This window comes from Protopterus annectens, chromosome 8.part0 (genome assembly GCF_019279795.1).
Source record: "Protopterus annectens isolate FY-2018-M chromosome 8.part0, PAN1.0, whole genome shotgun sequence".
NCBI classification, from domain to species: Eukaryota; Metazoa; Chordata; order Ceratodontiformes; family Protopteridae; genus Protopterus; species Protopterus annectens.
In genome coordinates, this window is record NC_056741.1 from 727,632,886 (window position 1) to 727,659,321 (window position 26,436).

Here is a 26,436-nt window from a genome sequence, read left to right on the forward strand (position 1 = left end):
GAACTCCCGGGAATGTGCATTGCTATAAGAAAATGATTGGAAGCTATTGCCCAGTGCCAAATCCTCATGGCTTCCCAACACAGGGGGGTAAGATCTGGTTCTGCCTTGCTTCCAAATCCACATGGCTTCCTGACACAGGGGGTAAGATCTGGTTCTGCCTTGCTTGTAGATATACCAGACGACTGACATGTTGTCTGACTGAATTGCAATGGTCCCCGAAGGCAAGGATGCATGGAACGCTTGCAACGTTAAGAGAACTGCCCTCAGTTCCAGGACATTTATGTGCAAGTTGGCCTCGAGGGGGGTCCAGGTGCCTTGGACAGTCTTTCCCTGGAAATGCCCCCCCCCACCTTAATAGTGAAGCGTCCGTGGTCACAGTAGCCATGGGTTGGGGAAGACAGAATGGTCGACACCAAAGATTCTTTTGTGGCTCCATCCACCATAGCATTTCCTCCTTGCAACGGTTCATAAGGTGTATAATGTGGTTGTGTGGGTGGGTTAACAGTGACCATTGTGTGGAAAGGAGCCACTGCAGGATTCTGATGTGCAGTCCCACCAGTGGTGCCAAAGTAATGGCAGCTGCCATGGAGCCCAAGAGTTGCAGTACAAGACATGCTGGTACAAATGTGTAAGGAAGAAGATATTGAATTTGGTGTCTTATTTTCAAAAGCCTGTGTGGAGGGAGAGAAGCTTGACAGGATGTTGTGTTGAAGACTGCTCCAATAAATTCCAGTGTCTTCGTTGGAGACGTATGAGATTTGTCTTTGTTGATTGTAATGCCTAAGTGGAGAGCGAGATCTTGAGTGTAAGAGAGGCTGGGAACTAGGAGATTCCTGGTCGGAGTGGTAAGGAGCCAGTAGTCTAGATAGGGAAATACCTGGAATCCTTGTAGTCGAAGATGAGCTACCACAACTGCCATACATTTGGTGAACACTCGGGGGGGGGGCTGTTGAGAGACCAAATGGCAGTGCCCTGAACTGGTAGTGACTGGCTCCCATCCGGAAGTGGAGAAACCTCAAGGAGTGGTGATCCATCTTTATGTGGTAGTACGCATCCTGTAGGACTATAGAACACATCCAATTGTCCCTCCCTAGGAAGGGAAAAATGTACTGTACTGTGACCATCCAGAATTTTTGAGGTTTGATAAATTTGATCAGTAGGCTGAGATCCAGGATTGGTCTCCAGTCCCCTGTCTTTTTTGGCACTAAAAGGAGCCTCGAGTAAAACCCGGATTCTGTCTGTTCTGGTGGGACTGGTTGGATGACTCTTTTCCTTAGCAGTTTTTCTATTTCTAAGGCTGCTAATCCCCTCTGATTGGGTGGTACATCGGGGATTCATTTGATGGGTCTGGGAGTTAGGTTGAAAGGTATTTGGTAGCCTCTGGATATTATTCTCTGCACACAAACATCAGTAGTAATAAGATGCCAGGCTGTAGATGCAGAGAGAAATGACCCCCAACTGCTTCCAGAGGAAAGCAATCAGTCTGCTCCTCAGGATCGCTGGTAGGGTCTGCCGGAGAAAGAATCTCTGGCTCCCTGTTTATGTGGACCCTCTCTACCCCGAAAGGGGTATCTTCCATATGAGTAGCCCCTTCTGCCCTGGGGGGACTGCTCACCATGAGTGTCATGAAAGGATCCTTGGGATTTCTTGAACCATATCTTTCCCCCCTTCTGGTTCCTGGAGTAGGGCCTCTGGGGGTTGGAAAAGCGTATGCCCACAGCAGACAAGGTCTTTCCATCTTTTTCACTATGTGCAAATGTGTCATGTACCTTGGGTCCAAAATGTGCAGATTCATCGACAGGTGCATTAACGAAGGAAGATTTAAAGGGGTCTGCAAAATCACACTACCGCATCCAAGCATTACGTCTCATGACAACACCAGATGTGGCAGCTCTAGCTGCCCCCTCGGTGGTGTGAGATATCAAATGCATCAAGGAGTTCGAGATGGATTCAAGGGTAGCTAGCTGTGGGGCGATAGTGTCACGCACCTCAACAGGCAGTACCCCCAACAAAGAGGAAGACATTTCAGAAATTAGGTCTCTTTGGAGATGTGCCAGATAATTCAGCAACCGAATGGAGAAGGTCGCTGAAGCATCGGTCCGCTACCCTAGTCTGTCATGGTCCAGGACTCCCTGTTTGGAGGATGGACAGTAGAACTATCTTCTGTCAGTTCCCTCTTGGTAGCCGCCACCACAACCATAGAATCAACTGTCAACTGCTTGGACCAGTGGGGCTGGTCTTCAGGTGTAGATAAAATTTTGTCCGCCTCTGGGGGACAGGTTCTACATTGTCCCGAGCCTTCCAGGCACTCTGCACAATTAGTCTAACAAAATCATCTGCTGGTGGTGTCACCCAGGAAGTAGATGACTGGGCACAGAAGGCCTGCAGAAACACTGATTCCTCAGAAGAAGGGTTAGAGGACTTCCATTCCCCCTGCTGTTTGAGGATTTTGAGAATGTCTCCGAATGAAACGTTGTCTGGGGGAGAACCAGGGGACCCTTCCCCTTTATCACAATCAGTGTCTTCTGTGATAGATTCGGTTCCTATTTGTAAATTTTTTTCTGCCTGCTAACTTTCTTTATTGTCTTTACATTGATGCTGCTGTTTTTGTTGTATTGACTTTCATGTGTTGTATGTTTTTTTTTTTCTGTATATTGTGTGGAGCTTTTCTCCCCGGGCCTCTACTGAAAATGGAAATATATCCAGCTAGACTAGCCCGGTCAACAAATGTAAAATAAAATAAAATAAAATAAATAAGATTCCTCCGGGAGTCAAGGTGCTTCCTCTTGCATTGTTTCTTCTGGGGTGGCTCTCCAGTGGGATCTTGTGAGGAGGACTCCGGAGAAGGGGTTCCCTACACAGGCGGTTCTGATACTGGTGTCCTAGGGGCTGGTTGTGAGCCTTCGGAGTGAAGGGCCCTATCCATCACCTGTACAGCAGGTGCACCCAAGTCCACTTCCAGTTGAGGGATTACGAGAGAACTGGGAGCCGTCAGAACCGTGGACATAGACAGTACCAGCAAGAAAATAGCAGCCGGATTAGGTACCAAGGTACGGACAGTCCAAGCACTGCTCCGAGAAAGCATCGGCTCCATCGTAGCCAGTGCTGCAAGGGTTGTGGGTGCTGACAGGGGAGGCACTGCTGTTGGAGCCGAGACAGTATGTACTGAAGCGGGTGCTGGGGGAGGATAAGCAGGAGAAGATGAGATAGAAGATTCCAAGCCAGGAGGGATGGAAGGCCTAGCTGGAATGGGCAATCCCCTAGCAACCAGAAGCTGGTCCATAACCCACACTAGGTCTAGCTCAGAAAAACTCCTAATGGATCTAAAAGAGGCTGCAGAAGGGGAATCAGGTCTTTCTAGAAAGGGACTAAACCTCTGCCCCAAGAAAGGGTTGTAAGTAGGAGAATATCTTGTCCTTGGCAGGTAATCGAAGTTTAGAGCTGATGGAGCCAAAGAAACTGTCGGCACCATGGCCGGGGATGGTGCCAAGACATGTAGAGTCTTCGGAGCTGAAGAAGCTGTCGACACCATGAACAGAGATGGTGCTAAGGCATGTACAGTCATTGGAGCCCATGGAGCCAAGGAAACTGTCGGCACAATGGACGGGGATGCTGCCGATGTATGTACGGTCATCGGAGCCCTTGGAGCCGAGGAAACTGTTAGCACCATGGACAGTGATGGAGCTGAGGCATGAACAGTCATCGGAGCAGATGTAGGAGCCAAAGGCATCACCGAAGTCAGTGGGGCTGTGTTTGGAACCAAGATAGGAGTGAAATAGAAGATGTAGTGCGATACTATCTCACCTACATTAGTAACTGATGGGCTCAGAGCTGAGAAACGGCTCAGACTCAGCCGATAAACTAGCACAAAGTCTCTGATTGGCTGGGCCAACCCCTCTATCCCAGGATGCACCACACCCAAGCCCCTAGATCTCGTTTGCCGCTTCTAGAGATAAGACATGGTCTTGAGTTGGCTGTGGCTAAGTACCCTATTTTTTAGTCAAAATTTTGGCTTTTGGTGGGTTTTTTCTTAAGAATTAACCAAAAACAGCTATTTTCATAGCTATCTTGTTGTCTGACTGTGTATTGATTGTTTTAACTTAAAGTTTGTTTTCTGTGGTAAATTCCAATTGTTTGGTGGGCTAGGTCTGTTTAACTTAGAGGGCCTTAGCCCTGCCTTTAGAGTGTTTAACTTAGAGCTACCCCCATTCCTTTCCTCCTTCTGTGTGTGTTTTGTGAGAATGTCTGGGAAAGAACATAAGCCTTCTGGCTTCAAGAAATGTACCAAATGCAGATACAAAATGTCCATCACAGATGGCCATGACATCTGTGTTTACTGTCTAGGGGCCAAGCACTTGCAAGAGTCTTGCAGTGTTTGCCATTCCTTCTCCTCGAGGGTCCTCCAGGAGAGAAAAAATAAACTGATTTTAAGAGGATTAATCAGACCTTCCTTTGAAGAGGTTCTTCTATCCTCAGAGCCTCGTGGTAAGAAGAAGAGGTCGTCGGCTCCGACCAGTCCGTTGGATCCGCCGGCCAAAAGAGGAAAATCTATGTCTTCATCTTCGGCGCCATTGCCCTCGGAGCCGACAGATGAGAGACCAAGTTCTGCTTCCCCTTCCTCGTTTCCACGGGCTTCGGAGCTGATGGAAAGGGGTTCGGAATTGGAATTTCTCCCCTCGGCTCCTATGGCTTCGGAGCCGATAGATAGAGGGTCAGCTCTGAGATTGGTTTCTTCGGCTCCTACTTCATTGGCTCTGAAGGAAGTTTCAGTGTTTCTTGAGTCTGCCTCAGCTCCGATGCTGTTGGAGCCGATTCGGAGCCGAACTCCTACGGTGATTTTGGAGCCTATGGAGACAGTTTGTCATGCCCCTTTGGTTTCCTCCAAATCCTCTAGGTTCTCTGATTCGGATCTGGACAGGGTCATCCAGAGGCTCCTACAGTCACCGGTCTTTTCCAAATTGCTGTCGGCTCCAGCCCAGTCAGCTACGGAGCCAGCCTTGCCTGTATTATTGCTTCCTCCTTCGACAACCTTAGGGTCGTCGGAGCCAGAGTTTACAGGAGCTGGGGAAGTTGTTGGGTCGGTTCCGAGACCCACTGCTAGCCCGTCGGCACCAACTTCTGCTCCGACCTTCTCGATACTTTCGACAGGTTCGGGTACCGGGTACTCGTGGCTCTTCGGTAGGGCCTGACGGGGAGTCATCGGGGCCTCTGGTTTCGGCTCCGAGTCTCCCTCTTGGTGTTTCGGCGAGGGGAGCCCCGACTATGGTCAGGGCCTTGGAGGTGGGTCTTTCAGCAGACTCTGGTGGACCCGCCCTCGAGGTCATGAGGAGTGCACTGGTAAAGCCCCTAGTTACTTCTCCGGAATCTGTAGCTCCTTCCCTGGTGATGACTGGAGCCTCTGTTGCACCCCTGTCCTCGGACAGCAGGGCTCCCAGGCCTGAGGTTACCCTCTTTTTTGGTCCCCCAGTTTCCGAAGGGCCGTCAGAGTCCTTGCCTGAGGAGACCCCTAGGAAAAAGATTTGTAAGAGGAAGCACGTGGACTCCCCAGATGAGTCCGTCACCTCAGACACCGATCTGGATGATGTGGAAGGATCCCCTAAGTCATCCTCTGATGATGTCTTGTTCTCGGACATACTAGAGGTCTTGAGACAGAGGGGCGACTGGCCTTCCAAGACCCCTTCTGCGGAAGAATCGGTGTTCCTCAAGGCCTTCGGAGCCCAGCCTCCGCCTCCTGGGTATCTCCACCCTTTGACGAGTTACTGGACATTATTTGTCGAAGGGTGTGGGAACACCCTGACTCTGTGGAGCCTGTCCCCACTCGCCCCAATAAATTCTTGTCTGCACCCCCGATAAGCAATTTCTCACTAAGGGAGTTCTGGTAGATGCTATGGTGGTGGCATCTGCCACTCAACAGGATGTGGCAGAGGCTTTGACGTCTATCCATCCACCTAACAAGGAATCTAGGAGCATGGATAGGTACGAGAAGCATACCCTATCTTCAGCGACCTTTACCCTGCAGTCACTGAATTATTTGTGCCATTTCACAAGACTACAAAAGGATCTCGTGAAGGAGTTGGGAGATACCCTGTCAGGACATGTGCCTGAGGCGTTGGCTCAGTCTGTCAACGCCCAGCTGTCGATCCTGTCATCCGTCATTAACTCGTCCATGAGGCTCATTTCATATGCAGCTGAGGGGGCGGGTAGAGCAGAGAGTTCGGGCGTAGCCCTAAGGAGGCAGGCTTAGATGCACTTGTGTCACTTTGTGTAGGCGTTCAAGTCTTCTTTCACAGACGCCCCCTTTGATGGGTCCTCCCTCTTTGGACCCAAGGTGAAGGACACCCTCACTAGATATGAGCAGGAGGGCAAGACCTTGTCTGCCATCGGGGCCCATTTTTCGCTTCCCACGAGACCTTATCCCAAGGCTCAGAGGGGAGGAAAGATATGGTTCAAGAAATCGCCAAGGTCTTTCCCGGCTCATCAAGGTGAGCCCCCCTCCAGAGGCAGGGGAGGGGGGAAGTATTCTGGAAGATGTCACCCTAGAGGCGGCGGAGGCCCCCGCAACACAGGAGACTGCAAATCCTTTCGTGGCTCATCCTTCCAACGTCCCTGAGGGACGGCCCAACTGTGCATCTCCAGAGCCAGTCGGGGGTCAAATTTCAGAGCACCTGAAAGCCTGGGAGTCCATCACTCAGGATCAGTCGGTGCACCGGATCATCGCCGGAGGTTACACCATCCCGTTTATTCAGAAGTGGTAAAGTTGCTGGAAAAAGGAGTCATCCAGCCAGTCTCCGAAGGCCAGGCCAGATTAGGAACTTACTCAAGATTATTTTTGGTGCCAAAAAGAACAGGGGACTTGAGACCTATCCTGGATCTCAGCCGTCTCAACCGCTTCGTAAAGAAGTCCAAGTTCCGGATGGTCACGCTACAATCCATTTTTCCATTGCTGGAAGAAGGAGTTTGGATGTGCTCCATTGATCTCAAGGACGCCTATTATCACATCAAGATAGACAAGGAGTCCAGGACTCATTTACGCTTCTGCCTGGGAACCAGTCACTACCAGTTTTGAGCCCTGCCCTTTGGTCTCACCACAGCCCCCAGGGTGTTTACCAAGTGCCTGGCAGTGGTAACGGCTCACCTGAGGTGTCTTGGATTCCAGGTGTTTCCATATCTAGACGACTGGCTCCTCACTGCTCCCTCCAAGCATCTACTCACTCATGCTGTGACTACTACCATCGAATTGGGTCAATTGCTAGGCATAACATTCAACTGGGAAAAGTCTGTTTTGCTGCCATCACAACGTGTTGCCTTTATAGGCGCAGAGCTAGACTCTATAAAAATGCGAGCCTTCCTCCCAACAGAAAGGATAAGGATTTTACAGAACCAAGTCAAGAACCTATTGCCCCGTCGGAAAGCTCCGGCCAGGTTATTCCTTCAACTCTTAGGATCCATGGTGGCCTCTATTCTATTAGTTCCGCTGGCAAGACTACACATGAGGATTCTACAATGGCTCCTATTGAGCCAGTGGTCCTTCCAGGAACTTCCGTTGTCCCACCCGATAATTATCATGGACTCGTGTCGGCTGGATCTTCACTGGTGGCTTCTCTCCTCCAACCTGAACCTGGGCAAATCCTTCTACCCTCCATCCCCCGTGGCCACGGTGACCACAGATGCCTCCCAGATAGGGTGGGGGGGCATTATCTGGGCAGGACTGTCCAAGGCACTTGGCAAGATCACGAGACTCGTCTACATATCAATGTCCTGGAAATGAGAGGGGTGCTTCTAGCGTTGCAGGCACTACACAGCTCTCTCCCACTGGGGACAATTGCGATTCTTTCAGACAATATGTCAGTGGTTTGGTACCTCAACAAACAGGGAGGGACCAGGTCTTACCCCCTTTGCAGAGAAGCCATGAGAGTGTGGGAATGGGCGATTGCTTCCCAGAGGTTTCTAGTGGCAACTCACATTCCCGGGAAATCCAATGTTATAGTGGACAGGCTGAGCAGGGACATCCTGATGCCCCACGAATGGTCCCTGAACGATCAAGTGGCGGATCGGATATTTGCCTAGTGGGGGTTGCCTTGCTGCGACCTATTCGCCAGTCCGCTGAATGAGAAGTGCAACAACTACTTCTTGATCCCTGCTCAAGGGGAAGAACCCAGGGATGCGCTGGTCCACAAATGGCCCTCTGGTCTACTCTATGCCTTCCCCCCACTTCCTCTACTGCCCAGACTGATTCAGAAGGCGATCCGTCTGGGAAGCACCATAATCCTGATAGCCCCATTCTGGCCCCATCAAGTGTGGTTTCCATTCCTGCGGAAGTATGCGGTGGACAGCCCCTGGATCCTGAATCCGATTTCAGACCTCCTGACTCATTAGTCGGGGCAGGCCCATCCATCGTTATGGACTCTCAAACTGGCGGCTTGGCTGCTCCGCTTCCAACCTTAGTCAGGCAACAGGCGTTTTCGCCTGAGGTGGTTCGAATATTGTCCTCTTCACATAAGCCTTCTACCAAGGGTATTTACTTTAGCAAATGGAAGAGATTTGCTATTTGGGCCCAGTGGCATAACCTTGATCCCCTGACAGCCTCCGTTTCCGTGGTTCTGGATTTTTTGGCTTCTCTTTTTAGCCAAGGTTCTGCCGTTGCTATGTTGAAGGTACAGTTAGCAGCAATTTCCAATTACCATGTTGCCTTTGATCCTTCACTCATGAGTCACAAATTGTGTAAGGCCTTTCTTAAAGGAGCGTGGTTGCTTCATCCCCCTATATCACATCCAGTTTTGCCATGGGATTTGAATGTGGTCCTTGGTGCCTTGACGTCCCCTCCTTTCGAACCAGCAACAACTTGTGAGAAAAAATTCTTGTCATGGAAGACCGCATTTTTGGTAGCTATTACTTCGGCCAGAAGGGTTTCAGAACTTCAAGCCCTTTCTGCCAAACCTCCTTATCTCATTTTCCATAGGCACAGAGTATCCCTAAGATTAAATCCATCCTTTCTCCCTAAGGTTTCTTCTGCTCTTCACCTTCAACAATCTATTGAGCTTCCAGTCTTCTTTCCCGATTTTTCCAGTGATGCAGAATACAGATTTCACCAGTTGGATGTGCATAGACAATTACGTTTCTATCTGGATAGGACGCAGCAGGACAGAAAATCAGATCAACTATTTGTTGCCTTTGCAGATAACAAAATTGGCAAACCAGTCACTAAGGCCACGATCACCAGATGGATCAGGGATTGCGTGTCCTTCATTTATTCATCAACAGGAAGGTCCCTTCCATTCCCAGTTAGAGCTCATTCTACTAGGGCCATGGCAACTTCAACAGCTTTCCACTCCAGACTGTCTGTGGATGAAATTTGTGCTGCTGCCACTTGGTCTTCTCCACACACCTTTGTTTCTCATTACAAATTAGACTTGACATCCAGAGGTCGGGCGTCTTTTGGTTCCACAGTGCTCAGGAGTGTTTTTTCCAGTGAGCTTCCCAGGATATAGGTGCTAGGGACGCGGTCCCATCAGTTACTAATGTAGGCAAGATAGGATCACACTACATCTTTTAGTTATGTACTTACCATAACGATAGATGTATGCGATCCATCTCGCCTACATTCGTATATACCCCCCCCTCCAGCCCCCTACCTGAAGGATTTGGAGGAAACACTTTTGGGGTTTCCACTGAAGGTCTAATTTCTTCTCTCTGGATCATGTATCTCCGTGACTTGAGTGCAGGTGAGGGAGAGTTTGTGTGGGGCAAACAAGATCTGGAGGCTTGGGTGTGGTGCATCCTGGGATAGAGGGGTTGGCCCAGCCAATCAGAGACTTCATGCTAGTTTATCGGCCGAGTCGGAGCCGTTTCTCGGCTCCGAGCCCATCAGTTACAAATGTAGGCGAGATGGATCGCATACATCTATCGTTATGGTAAGTACATAACTAAAAGTTATGTACTTACCATAATGTTCCATGTGAGTTGTTTATCTCGCCTTTATTCTTACTGATGGGTTGGAGCTGATCCTCGGCTCCGACACGGCCGATAGCAAGCTTAAGGTTTGCCAGTAGCTCGAGACCAGCCCCTTATCCCACCATGCACTGCTAGAATTACCTCAGATCTTGTTTGCTGCAAATAATAGTCTATATTTATATATATATATATATATATATATATATATATATATATATATATATATATATACATATATACAATCTGTACATACTCTCTTATATATATCTACAAAGAAGAGTACCCAAAGGGAAAATGAAATATTGAATAACCAGGATGGCACTAGCCTCTAAGTCACCAGTCAGCCAGGAGGGGGAAGGAGGGAGGGACGTGAGAATAAAGGCGAGATAAACAACTCACATGGAACGTTATGGTAAGTACATAACTTCTATATGTGAAGTTGTTAATCTCGCCGATTATTCTCACTGATGGGTAGCATCCCTAGCACCCTCAACCCTGGGTGGCTCATGGGAGTATGTTCTTCAGTACTGTAGAACCAAAGGAAGACCTGTCCCTAGAAGCTTTATCTACTTTGTAATGTGAGATAAAGGTATGAGGGTTAGACCAAGTGGCTGCAGCACAAATATCGTCAAAGGGCAATTTAGCTTAAAAAGCAGAAGAGGTAGAGACAGCTCTGGTAGAATGAGCTTTTGGTTTGTGCCTTAAAGGCATGTTCACATTTTCATAAACAAAGGATATACAATCGGATAACCATTTGGGTTGTTTTAGCCACTGGATTGCCTTTTCTTGCTTCTGAGAAGGATACAAAAAGATCTGATTTCCTAAAATCCTTAGTTCTGTCAAGATAAAATCTGAGCTGTCTCTGAACATCAAGTTTGTGCAGCATATATTCTAAGTTGTTAGAGTGGTTGGGGAAGAACACTGGTAGTTCAATGACCTGATTGATGTTTGACTCAGAACAGACTTTAGGTAAAAATGAGGGGTTCATTCTGAGAGATACTCTATCAGCATGGAAGATCATGTAGGGTGGTCTGATAGATAATGCTTGAAGTTCTGACACTCTGCAGGCAGACGTAATGTCCACAAGAAAAATAGTTTTCCACGATAAGAATTTTAAAGCACAAGAAAAAGCTGGTTCAAAGGGAGGAAGAATAAGTTAAGACAGCATAAGGTTTAAATTCCAGGGAGAAAAGGGAATTTTGTTCGGAGGTCTCATATGAAGAATGCCTTTAAGGAAGGTTTTGGATAATTTATGGCTCATAATATTTGAGCCATCAAGACCAAAGTGAAAATTTGAGATAGCAGCTAACTGAACTCGAACTGCAGCAGCTGCTGCCCCTTCCTTAAATATTTTTGTCAAAAATTCCAAAATCGAAGATAGCGGAGCTCGAAAATGGTCAATGTTCTGCGCGTTGGCCCAAATTGAGAAACTTTTCCATTTGCTGCCATATAATTTCCTGGTAGATGGCTTGTGAGAGGACAAGAGAATCTGTCTTATATCTTCTGAAATTGAATGAAGCCTGGCAATTAGGGGAAGTGGATTAGCCAATCAGTCAGTTTCAGGGACTGTAGAGAAGGATGAAGGTCTCCTGATGGGTGCATCAGAAGGTCCGGAACTGGGTCCAGGATCCATGGATCCTCCAACAGATGATGGTGGAGAAACGGAAACCAAATCTGTCGAGGCCAGTAGGGGGCTATGAGTATAACCTTCCTTCCCAGTGATTTTGCTTTCTGTACAAATATGGGTATTAATGGGAAGGGTGGAAATGCATAAAGGAGACCCGGGGGCCAATCGTGTAAAAGTGCATCTCTCAGGGGATGACTGGGAGGTGGTATCAGGGCAAAGTAGCTTCTGCATTTTGAATTGATGTGGCTGGCAAAATGGTTGCGGCAAGGCTGGCCCCATTTGCGGAAAATCAACTCCGCAACCTGTTAATTGAGAGACCACTCATGAGGGAGTAATATTGCCCTGCTTAGCTTGTCCGCTATGACGTTGGATTTCCCTGGGATGTGCGTTGCTAACAGAAAATGCTGGGACAACACAGCCCATTGCCAAACCCTGACGGCTTCTCGACAAAGGGGATAAGACTTGGTTTCGCTCTGCTTGTTCAAGTACCAGACTACTGACATGTTGTCGGTCTGAATTGCAATAGTCCCTAGAGGGAGAGAGTCCTTTAAGTATTGCAACACCAGAAGTACCACTCTCAGCTCTGGAACATTGATGTGCAGATGTGATTCTTGATATGTCCATGTGCCTTGGGCAGTCTTTCCCTGAAAATCCCCCCCTCCCCATCAGGGACACGTCCGTGGTCACAGTGGCTACTGGGGGTGGGGGGAACAAAGGGTCTCCCTACTGTAACATGAAGAGACGTCAACCACCACCGAAGGTCTCTCCTGCAAGAATCCGTGATAAGAATCATGTGGTGTATTGGTAGTTTCTGGTAAGACCACTGAGTGAAGAGAAGCCATTGAAAGATTCGCATATGCATCCTTGCGAGTGGTATAGCCAGCATTGCTGCCCCCATCAAACCTAGTACTTTCAATACCTCCCTGCTGTAGCTTTGTTCTTTGACACCAGTGAGCTGATGTGTTGGTGAAGAAGAGAGACTGTTTTGATAGGGAGATGTAGAGTGGTGGTTGAGGTATCTAACTCTGCTCTTATAAAAACGGTATGCTGAGATGGCGATAAGGCAGACTTTTCAAAGTTAATCGTAATGCCTAATTGATGGCAGAGTGTCAGAGTGTATTGTGTTGCCTGAGTCAATTGATGCCTGGCTGTAGCGGTGAGGAGCCAATCGTCTAAGTATGGAAACACCTGGAATCCTAGACGTCTTAGGTGAGCTGTGACCACTGCCATGCATTTGGTGAACACTCTGGGGGCTGAAGTGAGACCAAAGGGCAGGGCTCAAAACTGGTAATGATTGGCTCCCAGCCAGAAGCGCAGATGATCTCTGGAGCGTCTGTCCATCTTTATGTGATAGTAAGCGTCCTTGAGATCTATGGACCACATCCAATCTCCTTTCCCTAAAAAAGGAAGAATGGACTGAAGCGTGACCATTCGGAACTTCTCTTTCTTTACGAACTTGTTGAGTCTGTTGAGGTCCAAGATAGGTCTCCAGTCCCGTTTTCTTTGGTACCAAAAAGAATCTTGAGTAAGTTCCGAATCTGACTTTGTCTGTTGGGACTGGTTGGATGACTCTTTTTTCTAGCAATCTGTGGACCTCTACGATTGCTTGTTCCTTGAGATTGGGTGGAACATCTGGGATTTTTTTGATAGGAATGGGAGGGGTAAAGAATGGTATGAAACATCCTCTGGAAATGATGCTTTGTACCAGAGTATCCAATGTTATGTTTATTCGTGAGTTAGGGGGGGCGTGGTTAGTAGCGGTTAGTAAGAGTGGTAGGTTAGGAGGGAGTTAGGGTTAGGTAAGGTTTAGGGGCTTGTTAGGATTTTGTGTGTGTGTGTGTGTGTGTTTGTGGGTTTGTGTTTTGTTTTTTTGTTTATTGTGGTGGTGTGTGGTGTGTGGGGTGTGTTTGTTTGTGTACCGGTTGTTATTTCGTTTTCGTTTGTGTGTGGTTTCGTGTTTATGGACTGTCGAATATGTGGTGTCGGTGATGTGGTTGTCGGTGTTGTGTGGTTTCGACTATGTCAGGTAGAACCGTTTATTCAGGCTTCTGGGTACAAAGACAAGCGACCCCCGACTGCCTCCAGAGCCGAACAGTCAGGCCCCCTTTCAGGAGCGCTGGTAGGACTGACCGGAGAACTGACCCCTGTCACCCTGTTGCTGTGGGCCCCCTCTGCCACGGGGGCAGCGTCTTCTGTTATAACCCCCTCCTCTGCCTCTAGAGGGGGTTTCACCACTTGTGTCGTGAAAGACTGCTTGAGTTTTTCGGAACCACATCTTTCCCCTCCTAGGGCCCTTGGGGTAGGGCCGAGTAGGAGTGGAAAAGTGGACCTCAATGGCAGATAAAGTCTTGCCTTCCTGTTCACACCTGGTTAAAGTTTCCTTTACTTTGGGCCCAAACAGTAATGAGCCATCAAATGGGGTATTAATAAAAAAAGACTTGAAGGGTTCCGCAAAGGAACAGAGGTGCATCCAGGCTTGTCTGTGAAAAGCAATGCCTGAACTAGCGGATCTACTCGAACCATCAGCTGCATAGGATATGAGACGCATGGATGAGTTCACTACTGAGTTAAGGGTAGCGAGCTGGGCTTTGACTTTGTCGGCCACTCCTGCCGCTACTGTACCTTGGAGAGTATCTCCTAGCTCTTTCAGAAGATCTCTCTGTAATCTTGTAAAATGGGTCAAGTAGTTTAGTGATCGCAGAGAAAAGGTCGCTGAACTAAACATGAGCTTCCTATATCTATCCATAACCCTAGAATTTCTGTTAGGGGGATGGATAGACGAGGATATCTGAGATACTTCCTTTTTGGTGGCTGCAGCCACCACCATGGCATCCACAGGTACTCCTTTTGTCGAAAAAGGTTTATTGACTGGGGCAGATATGAATTTATTGGGTCTACAAGGGACAGGTTCCATGGCCTCTGGTGACTCCCACGCCTTACGAGAGATCAGATCCATGATCTCATCGTAAGGCGGAGACACCCAAGAAGTGGAAGGTTGAGACCCAAAAGCCTTCAAGAGCACAGACTCATCCTCAGTAGGGGTCTTAGACTGCCAGTCACCCCTCTGACTAAGGATCTCTAGTATCTCTGTAAAAGAGATATCCTCAGAGGGGGACTGAGGGGGACCCTTCTGACTCATCTAAGTCCGAGTCAGATGTCAAAGACTCCTGTGGGGAGTCTAAGTGCCTCCTCTTGCACAGTCTCTTTCTGGGCACCTCCTCAGTGGGGGGGAGTCTGGGGAGGTCTCAGAAGAGCAGGGGACACCCTGTAGGGGTACTTGAGGCTCAGGGTCTCTACGCTTAGAGGGGTTGGTAGATACAGAAGTAGACACAGGAGCTTGAGGGGAGAGGGAAAGCTGAACCGATGCTGATGTCTTTGGAGACAAAACTCTCCTCATAGCATCAAAGGAACCATGGCTCCGACGAGGAGGAGTGGACGGACCCAAGAGTACCATCCGATCCTCCCGCACTGAAACCCTGGGCTTCAAGCCTGAGGTAGGAGCCGAGCTCATCCAAGCAGAAGCCCTGAGAGGGAGAGTCGGCACCGACAAGTTGGTGAGACTATCCTCCCCGGACCCGACTGGAGAGCGTTGGCTCCTAGAGCCCTCGGTCGGCGCCGAGGACATCCGAGTAGATGGAGCCGATAACCCCAGAGCAGATATCGGCTCCAAGGGTCCGACCACCATCGGTTCGACTTCCCTCAGCTCAGAGAGTCCAGTACAGCTCGGAGGAGAATTAGACAAGTTCGGTCCCATGGTCTTCGGCACCGACAAGCTGGTCAGGGCCAACAACAATTTGGCAAGTCCTGGTGCCTGTAAAAGCTTCTGCACTAGCCGATCCATGTCCAAATCCGAAAGGCTGACTGAAGACTTAGCTGAATGCACTGAAGGTGCTGACTGGATTAGTGGTGAAGAAGGAACTTCGGAGACCGACTCCAATACTGAGAGCTGGCTCCAAATCAAAGGTACACTCGGCTCCAATGACTGTGGAACCGATGACCCTCCTTTTGAAATTTTAGCCTTTTTGGATACCTTATCTGAAGACTTGTATTTTGAAGATTTGGAAGACGTACTAGCACCTTCATGGCTATTCAAAACCTCTGAAAAAGATTGCTGTAGCAATCCTCTGTCTATAAGTTTCCTCCTTCTCTCCAAGAGGACTCTTGAAGAGAAGGAGTGACAAATGCTACAGGTGTCTTGGAGGTGCTTAGCCCCCAAGCAGTAGACACATTAAATATGTCTGTCAGTGATGGACATTTCATGCCCACAATCTGGGCATTTTTTAAAACCCGATTTGGGATGGGATTTCTCCCTATCCTCTGACATATTGAGAGAAAAAACAGTAAATAGATTCACAAACAACTAAGCCCAACCCGGGCACTATCTGCAACAGTAATATATATATATATATATATATATATATATATATATATATATATATATATATATCAAAAAAAAACCTTTTTTTAAAAACTTGCTGTTAATTCTGTTTCTAAAATGGTCCAAGCTATCTGCATCACCGAGATCTCTCTTGCCGCGGCAAACTAGATCTGAGGTAATTCTAGCAGTGCATGGTGGGATAAGGGGCTGGTCACGAGCTACTGGCAAACCTTGAGCTTGCTATTGGCCATGTCAGAGCCGAGGATCGGCTCCAACCCATCAGTGAGAATAATCGGCGAGATTAACAACTTCACATTACCACGTTCAGCACCGACGGAGAGGTGCCAAAGAGGTCTGCACCGAGAACGCCGGTGAAGCACGGAGCCGACTCGGTTCCATTACTGACAGAGATGCAGGAACTGAGTGACTCCATTTTTCCTTATATTTTTTGCACTTAGGAGGGGATGAGACCTCCAACCCAGATAGATCCTCCAAGAAAGGTGTCTTGAGTAAACCTTTTAAAATAAGTTTATTCTTACGTTCTGCTAGTGTCCAATTAGAAAAACCAGCACAAATGTCACAATCAGCTTTCAAATGATCTACGCCCAAACAGTAGACACAACGAACATGTGTATCTGAGTTAGGCAACTTACGTCCACACTTGTCACACTGTTTAAAACCCAACTTAGCTTTGTATGACATGGTAAGTGAAACAATGCTATCATGTAGAAAAAATTAAGGAAGAAATACCAGTGGAGTTATGTTAAGGAATACCACTAGTAAAGGGGGCTGCTGTCAAAGACAGTAGAGAGGGACAGTCAAAAGAGGTAAAAAATTAAATTACCAAGAAAAAGGGTAGGAAATAGGTATAGGTTATAGATGACAGTGATAAAAGACTAACTTGACTAAAAATTTTAAAATTCAGAAGAAAAACTGTCATAAAAACAATAAATTACTACTTAGCTTGACAGAGATGGCTAACACGTGTGACTAAGAGCGCGGCAAACATGATCTGGAGTATCTAGGAGAGGGGCATTGTGGGTAGGTTCTTAAATGAGAGTTTTTGGCTTGCACGAGCTGGTAAACGGCCGTATCAGTTCCGAGGACGAAACCAAGGTCCTAACAGTAAAGAATTCTTCTTCTTTCGGCTTTTCCCGGTTAGGGGTCGCCACAGCGGATCACCTGTCCGCTCATGATTGGCAGTGGAGTTTTACAGTGTCGAGTTGCCAGCCTGGCGCCCAACCTTCCACAGAAGGCACACACACATTCACACCTAGGGCCAATTTAAAGTGTCCAATCCACCTATAGCATGTCTTTGGGATGTGGGAAGAAACCGGAGCACCCGGAGGAAACCCACGCGACCACAGGGAGGACATGCAGACTCCGCAAAGAAGGCACCCCAGCCGAGGATTGAACCGGAGAACCTCTTGCTGTGAGGCGTCCTAACAGTAAAGAATGAATAAAGATTTACAACATCAGATTAAAGATCTACAACATTAGATGGTTAGCTCTCTGAGACTTTTTGCTTGGTGCGAGCTTGGTATGAGGCTGGCTCAGTTCTGAGGACGAACCGACAACCCATCAGTGATGAAGATCAACTGCACAGATGTAACGTTATGGTAAGACATAACTTCTTTTTTTAACTTTCAAAAAGCTCTTCTGTATTACAATACACCAGGGAATAATAGTTTGAATTAGAAGTTCATAATGCCATACAGTGTACGAATTCTTATTCATCAATCATCCAGTTTCGAGTTTGTTGAATATAGTTTCACAAGATAGGACGTATGTGTAATGTAAATAACCTGTCATAGAGAGAAATAACAATTATTAGCGACCACAAGCCTTAACAGGGTGCAAACAACACGTCCTAGCCTAAACAGTAAAACATTTGCTCTAGGCATGAATGAAAAAGAACTCTGTGTCTTTAAGAGGTTTCATTCCCTTAAAGGGCCAGCTTCATCATTAAAGTTGGGCTGGTGGTGCCGATCGGAGTCGGTGGAATGTTGCTTATCGTGAAACCGCTGCAGGGTACTGAATGCAACTTGCAGGTAGGGAAATCAGTCCTTGCTAACGGACTGTATAGTATGGTTTGTTTTCATTCTAATTGCAGCTGTCCTTCATTAAGGGAACGGGTGGGACTGCTGCGGCCTACTTCTGCGGGAAAGCTAAAAACAGAATCGTGTTAGTTATCTCTTGTGAATTCCATTGGACACTAATTTGTAGACCCAGTATAGCTCAAAGACTGTACTACGTTTTGGTTTCATGTGTTATGCTGTACTCTGTGTAATTGTTATTTTCATTATAGTTTCTATTTAGCAAATACAGCTCAACCCGAAACAATTTCACAGTGGTCTTGTGTTTTTTGTTGGGGGGTAGGGGTATTTAGGCCTACCAGTTGTTCACTGGTGAGATGTGATACAGGAGTCTTTGTCCCCGCACAGAATCAGGCTGTTTATTATACGTAGCGGGTGTTTGGCTTATGTCTTTCTCGGCCTCTAACCTGGAAAACATAATGTGGCAGGCAACTCCACTGTCAGGCTGACTTGTCATTTAGGATGGTAGCTTCCGTCTGCGACTAAGTACCAATGAATGTAATTTGAGGTTAGAGTCCGAGAAGCGTCTGGCTTAGTATACGGCTACTTTTCTTACTGAGTTTTTAAGACTCTGTCTTTGTTATTAAGTTGTAGTGCTCCTTTCAAGTTGGTTAGTAAGACTTGAGATTGTTGCCTGCCAAGGGTATTATGCTATCATCAAAGCAATTTGAGTAGTGTGTACTAGGATTATAAATTTAAAATCTACAAGAGCAGAATGCAGCATCGGTGCATAAGTGTTAAATGTACCGGACGTTCCTCATGATAGTTATAATCGCGGTAGGTCCGTCCCCATTTTACGTATGTCCACTCCAGTTAGGAGTAAATAATTCACAGTGTTTTTTAAGGCATACATACTTTAAATGTGGTCAGATAAGTACTTATAAAAACAGTTATTGCACGTTAAAGGACTTTCTTACCAGAAACTCGGAAGTAATGTCGTTAGTAGTGTGCTTGCGAGGAAGGTAACCCCGTGACCTCTGCATATCCCCGTTATTTATTTATTTATTTTTCTTTACATACATACATTTGTTTACCGGGAATGTCTGACTGGGCCAGAAGACCATTTTCAGTGGAGGCCCGGGGAGAAAAACTCAACAGAAATAAAAGCAAAATACAATAATTGGGTAGTACAATAGTATACATAAAGTAAGATGCCGAATCCACATCATCTAGTTAGTCTATACAAAGAAGTGTTCAGAACAGTTTTCTAGTAGGTAGGTGGTTTAAAAAGAAAAACACAAGCATGTCAGTAAAGATCATTGTGAGAAAAATAAAACTAGTACTGTGTACATATTAGTCATGAGTAAACCAGATATCCAATATATATATATATATATATATATATATATATATATATATATATATATATATATAGGTTCATAGGTTTATGCTATCTGCCCTAAGGCATTTATAAGCCTAGCCCAAAGTTTTGTGGCTTACGCCACCCCTTATGTTAAAAAATACTGTGCCCATTAGTTTGTTGTGCCTCTGTCCAGCAGTGAGACAGAGATGATTCCGGGGTAAACCTACGATCTCCCATCCACCGGTCAAGATTTCTCTTGAACAGAGCCAGCGAGGTGCTCTGCCTCACATGGACTGGGATTTTATTCCACAGCATAGGGAGTCTCTGGGTGACAAATCTATCCCTCCAGCATGTCCTATTTATATCCGTGCTAAGGTTTAAGTCGCTTGCTCTAGTGGATCTGGTAGATTTGGATTTTTTGAAGTGGAGCATGTCCATTAATTCTGGGTTGGACATGGTCTTGTATGTCAGGCACAGGTCACCTCTGAGCAGGCGGTATGCGACTGAATAGAGCTGGAGTTTCTTCAGTCTGGCAGCATATGACAGATTTTGGAGTCCCTTTATACTTTTGGTGAGGAACTTTTGGGGTCTCTCCAATTGCTGCAGGTGTCAGGTGAGATGCATCCCGAATGGGGCATTGTACTCGATCATTGGTCTGATAAGTGAAGAGTACAGGGGAACAATGACCTCACTTGATCTGGATGTGAATCCCTTCATGATCAGGTGGGCAATGTAGAAGGTCTTTCTAACCACTTTAGCAATGTGACTGTCAAAAGAAAGGCCACTGTCAACCTGGGTCCCCAGGTCCCTGATAACCTCTTCTGTGCTTAATGGATTGCCACCTATATGGTAGCTTGGGGTTACCTTGTTTTTCCCGAAGGGTATGACTATACATTTTTTGGCATTTAACTTCAGGCCATGGCTCTGGCACCAGTTATCAGTTTCCGTGAGACCCCTCTGAAGGATATCTGTGTCCGATGTACTTTCCACTATGGTGCCCAGTTTGCAGTCATCCGCAAACTTTGTCAGCCATTGTCCTCCTATGTTTGCCTGTACTTCTGAGAAGTAGATGCCGAACAACAGGGGGCCAAGGACTGAGCCCTGTGGGACACCACTTGTGACCGGCTTGGAGTCTGACATGGCGCCAGCAACTCTAACCCTGTGCGTTCTGTCCTTTAGCCAGTTTGCAACCCATCTTGTGACATATGGGTTTACATTTAAGCTGGTAAGTTTCTCTATAATACCCGAGTGGGGTATTGTGTCGAAAGCTTTTGCAAGGTCAAGGTAGGCTGTATGGACTGCCTTTCCCTCATCAATGGCCTTGGTAACTGTTTCGAAGAAGTCGACCAAGTTCAAAAGGCATGATCTGCCCTTGTCAAAGCCAAACTGGGTCGGGTCCAATGTCTGCAAGTCCCCTATGTCTTTGTTTATGAGTTCCATTATGATCCTCTCCATATCTTTGCAGACCAGGCTTGTTAAGCTTATGGGGCGGTAATTACCAGGGTCTGTAGAGGTACCGCCTTTGTGGAGTGGGACCACAGTTGCCGTACGCCACTCCTTGGGCACGTATCCTGTGGTAAGGCTAAGATTAAACAGCTGCCTTATATGCGGGTTTAGTTCCTTGTTAAGTTCGTGTAGCACACAGCCTGGGACACCATCCGGTCCCATTGATGCTGTGTTTTTAGCTTTAGAGAGAGCAGCTTTCACCTGCGCATTTGAGATGTCTGTGAGGCTACACTCCGCTGGGATAGTTATCTCTCCTTTTGGGGGGGAGAGGGGGGTGAAGTTTGCACTGAACCTGTCTGCCAGTATGTTGGCAATGTCTGTGGGTTCAGTGATTTTTGTATCATTTTGGACTAATTCTGCACATATCTGGGAGTTTCCACCCAGGTTTCTAACATAGCTGAAGAAGGCCTTATGATTGTCTTTTGAATCTATTGCAATTTTTCTCTCAAAGTTGGCCTTGGATGATTTTATGAGTGCTCTTATTTTTTTTTACTAATAATGATCAAGGGTGCCTTCTCTTTTATGGATTTCGCTCTATCATGTAACAGCTTTCTCCTCTTATTGTAAAGTTTGTTTATGGCTGGGGTCCACCAGACTGGACGTTTGCCCTTGGTGGAAAGAGTCTTGGTTTTATTAGGGATTGCCTGATCCATGCAGTCCTGGAGGTGTTCGTAGAAGGCATTTGTAAGGGCTTCCGCAGCTTGGGTTGTGGTTTCCACTGGCTCGGGGGCCTTGAAGGATACCACACCAGTCTTGAGTCGTGTGAAGTTGGCTTTAGAGAAGTTCTTCACTGTGGTCTTTTTTGTTTGGGTGGGGGCGGGATGTGGATTTCCAGTGAGATAAGTTTGTGATCTGATCTCACCAATGAGGGATATACTTCCGGTGTGGAGCATTTTGTCCCCATGTTTGTGATGATGAGATCTAGTATATTTTCTCCTCTTGTGGGAACGGAGACTAGTTGTTCCATGGCATTTGAATTTATGAACTCCAGGAACCTTTGGGCTAGAAAGTTGGGACTTGAGTAATGTTCCCAGTCTATATTCGGGTAGTAATGTTCCCAGTCTATATTCGGGTAGTTGAAGTCGCCCAATATAATGGTGTTTGGAGATACATTTATACCCTCCAGTGTCTTCAGGAAGGCTGTGTGGGGTTCCTGAGTTTGAGAGGGTGGCCTGTAGCATGCTACAAATTGTAGAGCAGTTTTGCCTATGGTTAAATTGCACCTGGATGGTTTCTGATGCTTCGTGCGTTGCCACCAACCTGGAGGTGTGGGTATCCTTGATGAATATGGATACACCCCCCTCCTTTTGTGGTGTGGTCCGGGTTTTGGAGCCGGAACGCATGATATGAGGTAAAACCTGATAGTGCCGGGGTGCTCTCAGGAGCCTTGAACCAGGTTTCAGTCACAGCACAGACATCGATGTTCTCTATTTTTAAGGCTAACATAACAGCACTACATTGATTCTCATATTACACAGGACTGCTGACTTCAAACTCACTTGGATCACACACACCTTTTTTTAAACTTCCACTTGTATTTGTATTTGTATTTCTATCCAAACCTTTTGGACAAGCAAAGTTTTTAATTTCATCATAACACTCACTTGGTTTACCAGTCATGTATAAACAATGAAATGTCAATTTAACCTATGCACATTTTAATGTTTCATTTTATTATTTGGCTGTTCATTTGCTCAAAACAGTCTCAATTGTTTCTTAATGCAACTCAGCTCTAACCAAACATGTGACTAATTAACATCCTCATTTAAACAGTTGCCTCACTGCAGGCAACTGTTTTTGACTTGAAAAAGCTTGGCATTCTCCAAGCGAAAGCGCTTGTCTGATTTTGCTGTTTTGTACCTACTGACTTTGGATTTTTACCATTTGGTCTGATTTTGCTGCTTTGTACCAACTGTCTTTGGATTTTTACCACTTGGCAACTAATAAAGGACTTACCTTTTTTACGAACTATTGTCTTCACTTTGCGGTTCTGGAACTACTCTTCTTGGTGTTATCAGTTTTGCTCTTATTTTTCTTCATCGATGTTCTCCATACTGAGAAGGGCCTCGAGTGCATGCATTTTGAGAATTAGACTTCTGGCATTGAGCAGCATTACCCTTAGTTTCTTCCCATTTTTGTTTTCTAGGGTGGTAGGTTTAGAATTTGAGCCTTGCCTAAAAAAGGCACTATGGGGGTGGCAAGAGCCTTAGCCAATATCCGGAATCCCAGGGGTGACAGGTGCAAGCCGTCCCTTGCGAAGCAGCGTGGCTTGTCAAGCATGTCATCCCAGGCAGACAGACACTGGATTCACTTTGAATGACACCAGAAATTAAGCCAATTGTTAAAGCTGATCATCTTGTCTCTATGTTGTGGCATCATTCTTGGTGAAGGAAGGATATTGCTCAGGGTCAGGGTCATACCTGCCTGGGCTACATAATCAGAGAGCTCCTGTGTCTCTTTTCATGTAGTCCAGGGAGGTACATCTCAGGTCGTTCACACCAGCATGGACAATGACTGTGTCATATTTGTACTTGCTGTGGAGTGACCCGAGTGCTTGTGTTATGTGGCGGATTCTAGCGCCCGCTAGGCAGCTTACTGTGACCCTCTCCTTGTTCAGCCTGGTGAGTGGGACGTCAGTATGTATGTATGTATGTATATATATATATATATATATATATATATTATTTTTGAGCAGTAATAACAGTGAGGAGAGGGAAAAAAATGAGATAAGGAATGGGGACAGTGTGTTGAGAGAATTATAGATATCGTCTCAGGTTTGGCACAGGAGCAATGCCAGTTTTTGGATATGTGCAAAACCGTTTGAAATTAGTAGATTCAAGTGTGTTTTGGAGAGTGTGGCGTAGAGTTTTCCATAATTTGGCTATTTGATTTGAGAATACGGCTTTATCACGAGTGTTATTAGCTTTGTTTACTGTGAGAAAGTTTCTGTCTGCAGATCTTGGACTTCATGGGCATGAGTAGAGAACTTTTAGTTATGTACTTACCATAACGATAGATGTATGCGATCCATCTCGCCTACATTCGTAACAGATGGGCTCGGAGCCGAGAAACTGCTCCGACTCGGCTGATACACTAGTACCAAGTCTCTGATTGGCTGGGCCAACCCCTCTATCTCAGGATGCACCACATCTAAGCCCCCAGATCTTGTTTGCCCCACACAAACTCTCCCTCACATGCACCCAACTCAGGGAGATACGAGATCCAGAGAGAAGAAATAAGACATTCAGTGGAAACCCCAAAAAGCGTTTCCTCCAAATCCTGCAGGTAGGGGGCAGGAGGGGGGGTATATATGAATGTAGGCGAGATGGATTGCATACATCTATCGTTATGGTAAGTACATAATTAAAAGATGTAGTGCGATCCTATCTCGCCTACATTCGTGACAGATGGGACCGCGTCCCTAGCATCTAAATCCTGGGAGGCTCACTGGAACACACTCCTGAGCACTGTGGAACCAAAAGACGCCCGACCTCTGGACGCAAAGTCTAATTTGTAATTAGAAACAAAGGTGTGTGGAGAAGACCAAGTGGCAGCAGCGCAAATTTCATCCACAGACCGTCTGGAGTGGAAAGCTGTTTAAGTTGCCATGGCCCTAGTAGAATGAGCTCTAACTGGGAATGGAAGGGACCTTCCTGTTGATGAATAAATGAAGGACACACAATCCCTGATCCATCTTGCGATCGTGGCCTTAGTGACTGGTTTGCCAATTTTGTTATCTGCAAAGGCAACAAATAGTTCTAATTTTCTGTCCTGCTGCGTCCTATCTAGATAGAAACGTAATTGTCTATGCACATCCAACTGGTGAAATCAGAATTCTGCATCGTTGGAAAAATCGGGAAAGAAGACTGGAAGCTCAATCGATTGTTGAAGGTAAAGAGCAGAAGAAACCTTAGGAAGAAAAGATGGATTTAATCTCGGATACTCTGTCCTTATGGAAAATGAGATAAGGAGGCTTGGCAGAAAGGGCTTGAAGTTTGGAAACCCTTCTGGCCGAAGTAATAGCTACCAAAAATGCAGTCTTCCATGACAAGAATTTTTTCTCACAAGTTGTTGCTGGTTCGAATGGAGGGGACGTCAAGGCACCAAGAACCACATTCAAATCCCATGGCAAAACTGGATGCGATATAGGGGGACAAAGCAACCACGCTCCTTTAAGAAAGGCCTTGCACAATTTGTGACACATGAGTGAAGGGTCAAAGTCAACATGGTAATTGGAAATTGCTGCTAACTGTACCTTCAGCCTAGAAACGGAAGAACCTTGGGTAAAAAGAAAAGCCAAAAAGACCAGAACCGAGGAAACGGGGGCTGTCAGGGGATCAAGGTTATGCCGCTGGGCCCAAAGAGCAAATCTCTTCATTTGCTAAAATAAATACTCTTGGGACTGTCCACCGCATACTTCCGCAGGAATGGAAACCACACTTGACTGGGCCAGGACGGGGCCAGAATGGGGCTATCAGGATTATGGTGCTCCCCAGACGGATCGCCTTCTGAATCAGTCTGGGCAGTAGAGGAAGTGGAGGGAAGGCATAAAGGAGACCGGAGGGCCATTTGTGAACCAGCGCATCCCTGGGTTCTTCCCCTTGAGCAGGGATCAAGGAGAAGTAGTTGTTGCACTTTGCATTCAGGGGACTGGCAAAAAGGTTGCAGCAAGGCAACCCCCACCGGGCGAAGATCCGATCCGCCACTTGATCGTTCAGGCACCATTCGTGGGGCATCAGGATGTCCCTGCTCAGCCTGTCTGCTATAACATTGGATTTCCCGGGAATGTGCGTTGCCACTAGAAACCTCTGGGAAGCAATCGCCCATTCCCACACTCTCATGGCTTCTCTGCAAAGGGGGTAAGACCTGGTTCCTCCCTGTTTGTTGAGGTACCAAACCACTGACGTATTGTCTGACAGAATCGCAATCGTCCCCAGTGGGAGAGAGCCATGTAGTGCCTGCAACGCTAGAAGCACCGCTCTAATTTCCAGGACATTGATATGTAGGTGAGTCTCGTGATCTTGCCAAGTGCCTTGGACAGTCCTGCCCAGATGATGCCCCCCCACCCCACCCTATCTGGGAGGCATCCGTGGTCACTGTGGCAACAGGAGAGGGAGGGTAGAAGGATTTGCCCACGTTCAGGTTGGAGGAGAGAAGCCACCAGTGCAGATCCCGGCGACACGTGTCCGTGATGATAATCGGGTGAGACAATGGGAGTTCCTGGAAGGACCATTGGCTCGATAGGAGCCACTGTAGAATCTGCATGTGAAGTCTTGCTAGCAGAATCAATAGAATGGAGGCCGCCATGGATCCTAAGAGTTGCAGGACTAACCTGGCCGGAGCTTTCCGATAGGGCAATGGGTCCTTGACTTGGTTCTGTAAAAACCTTATCCTTTCTGTTGGGAGGTAGGCTCGCATTTCTATTAGAGTCTAGCTCTGCGCCTATAAAGGCAACACGCAGTGATGGCAGCAGTACAGACTTTTCCCAGTTGAATGTTATGCCTAGCAATTGACCTAATTCGATGGTAGTAGTCATAGCCTGAGTGAGCAGATGTTTGGTGGGAGCAGTGAGGAG

At 46.8% G+C, this 26,436-nt stretch overlaps 2 protein-coding genes across 2 annotated transcripts in view; one reads left to right on the forward strand and one right to left on the reverse strand.

The window, feature by feature from the left end:
• LOC122808998 (ras-related protein rab7-like) overlaps positions 1–19,006 on the reverse strand; it is an 867,514-nt gene extending 848,508 nt beyond the window's left edge. The window contains exon 1 of the mRNA XM_044080178.1: positions 18,970–19,006. The gene's annotated coding sequence lies outside the window, so the exon portion shown is untranslated. The remainder of the gene's footprint in view (positions 1–18,969) is intronic.
• Positions 17,880–26,436, forward strand: part of UBL4A (ubiquitin like 4A) — a 622,055-nt gene continuing 613,498 nt past the window's right edge. The window contains exon 1 of the mRNA XM_044080181.1: positions 17,880–18,007. Within this exon, the coding sequence (XP_043936116.1) occupies positions 17,960–18,007 (48 nt within the window). The 5' untranslated portion in view covers positions 17,880–17,959. The remainder of the gene's footprint in view (positions 18,008–26,436) is intronic.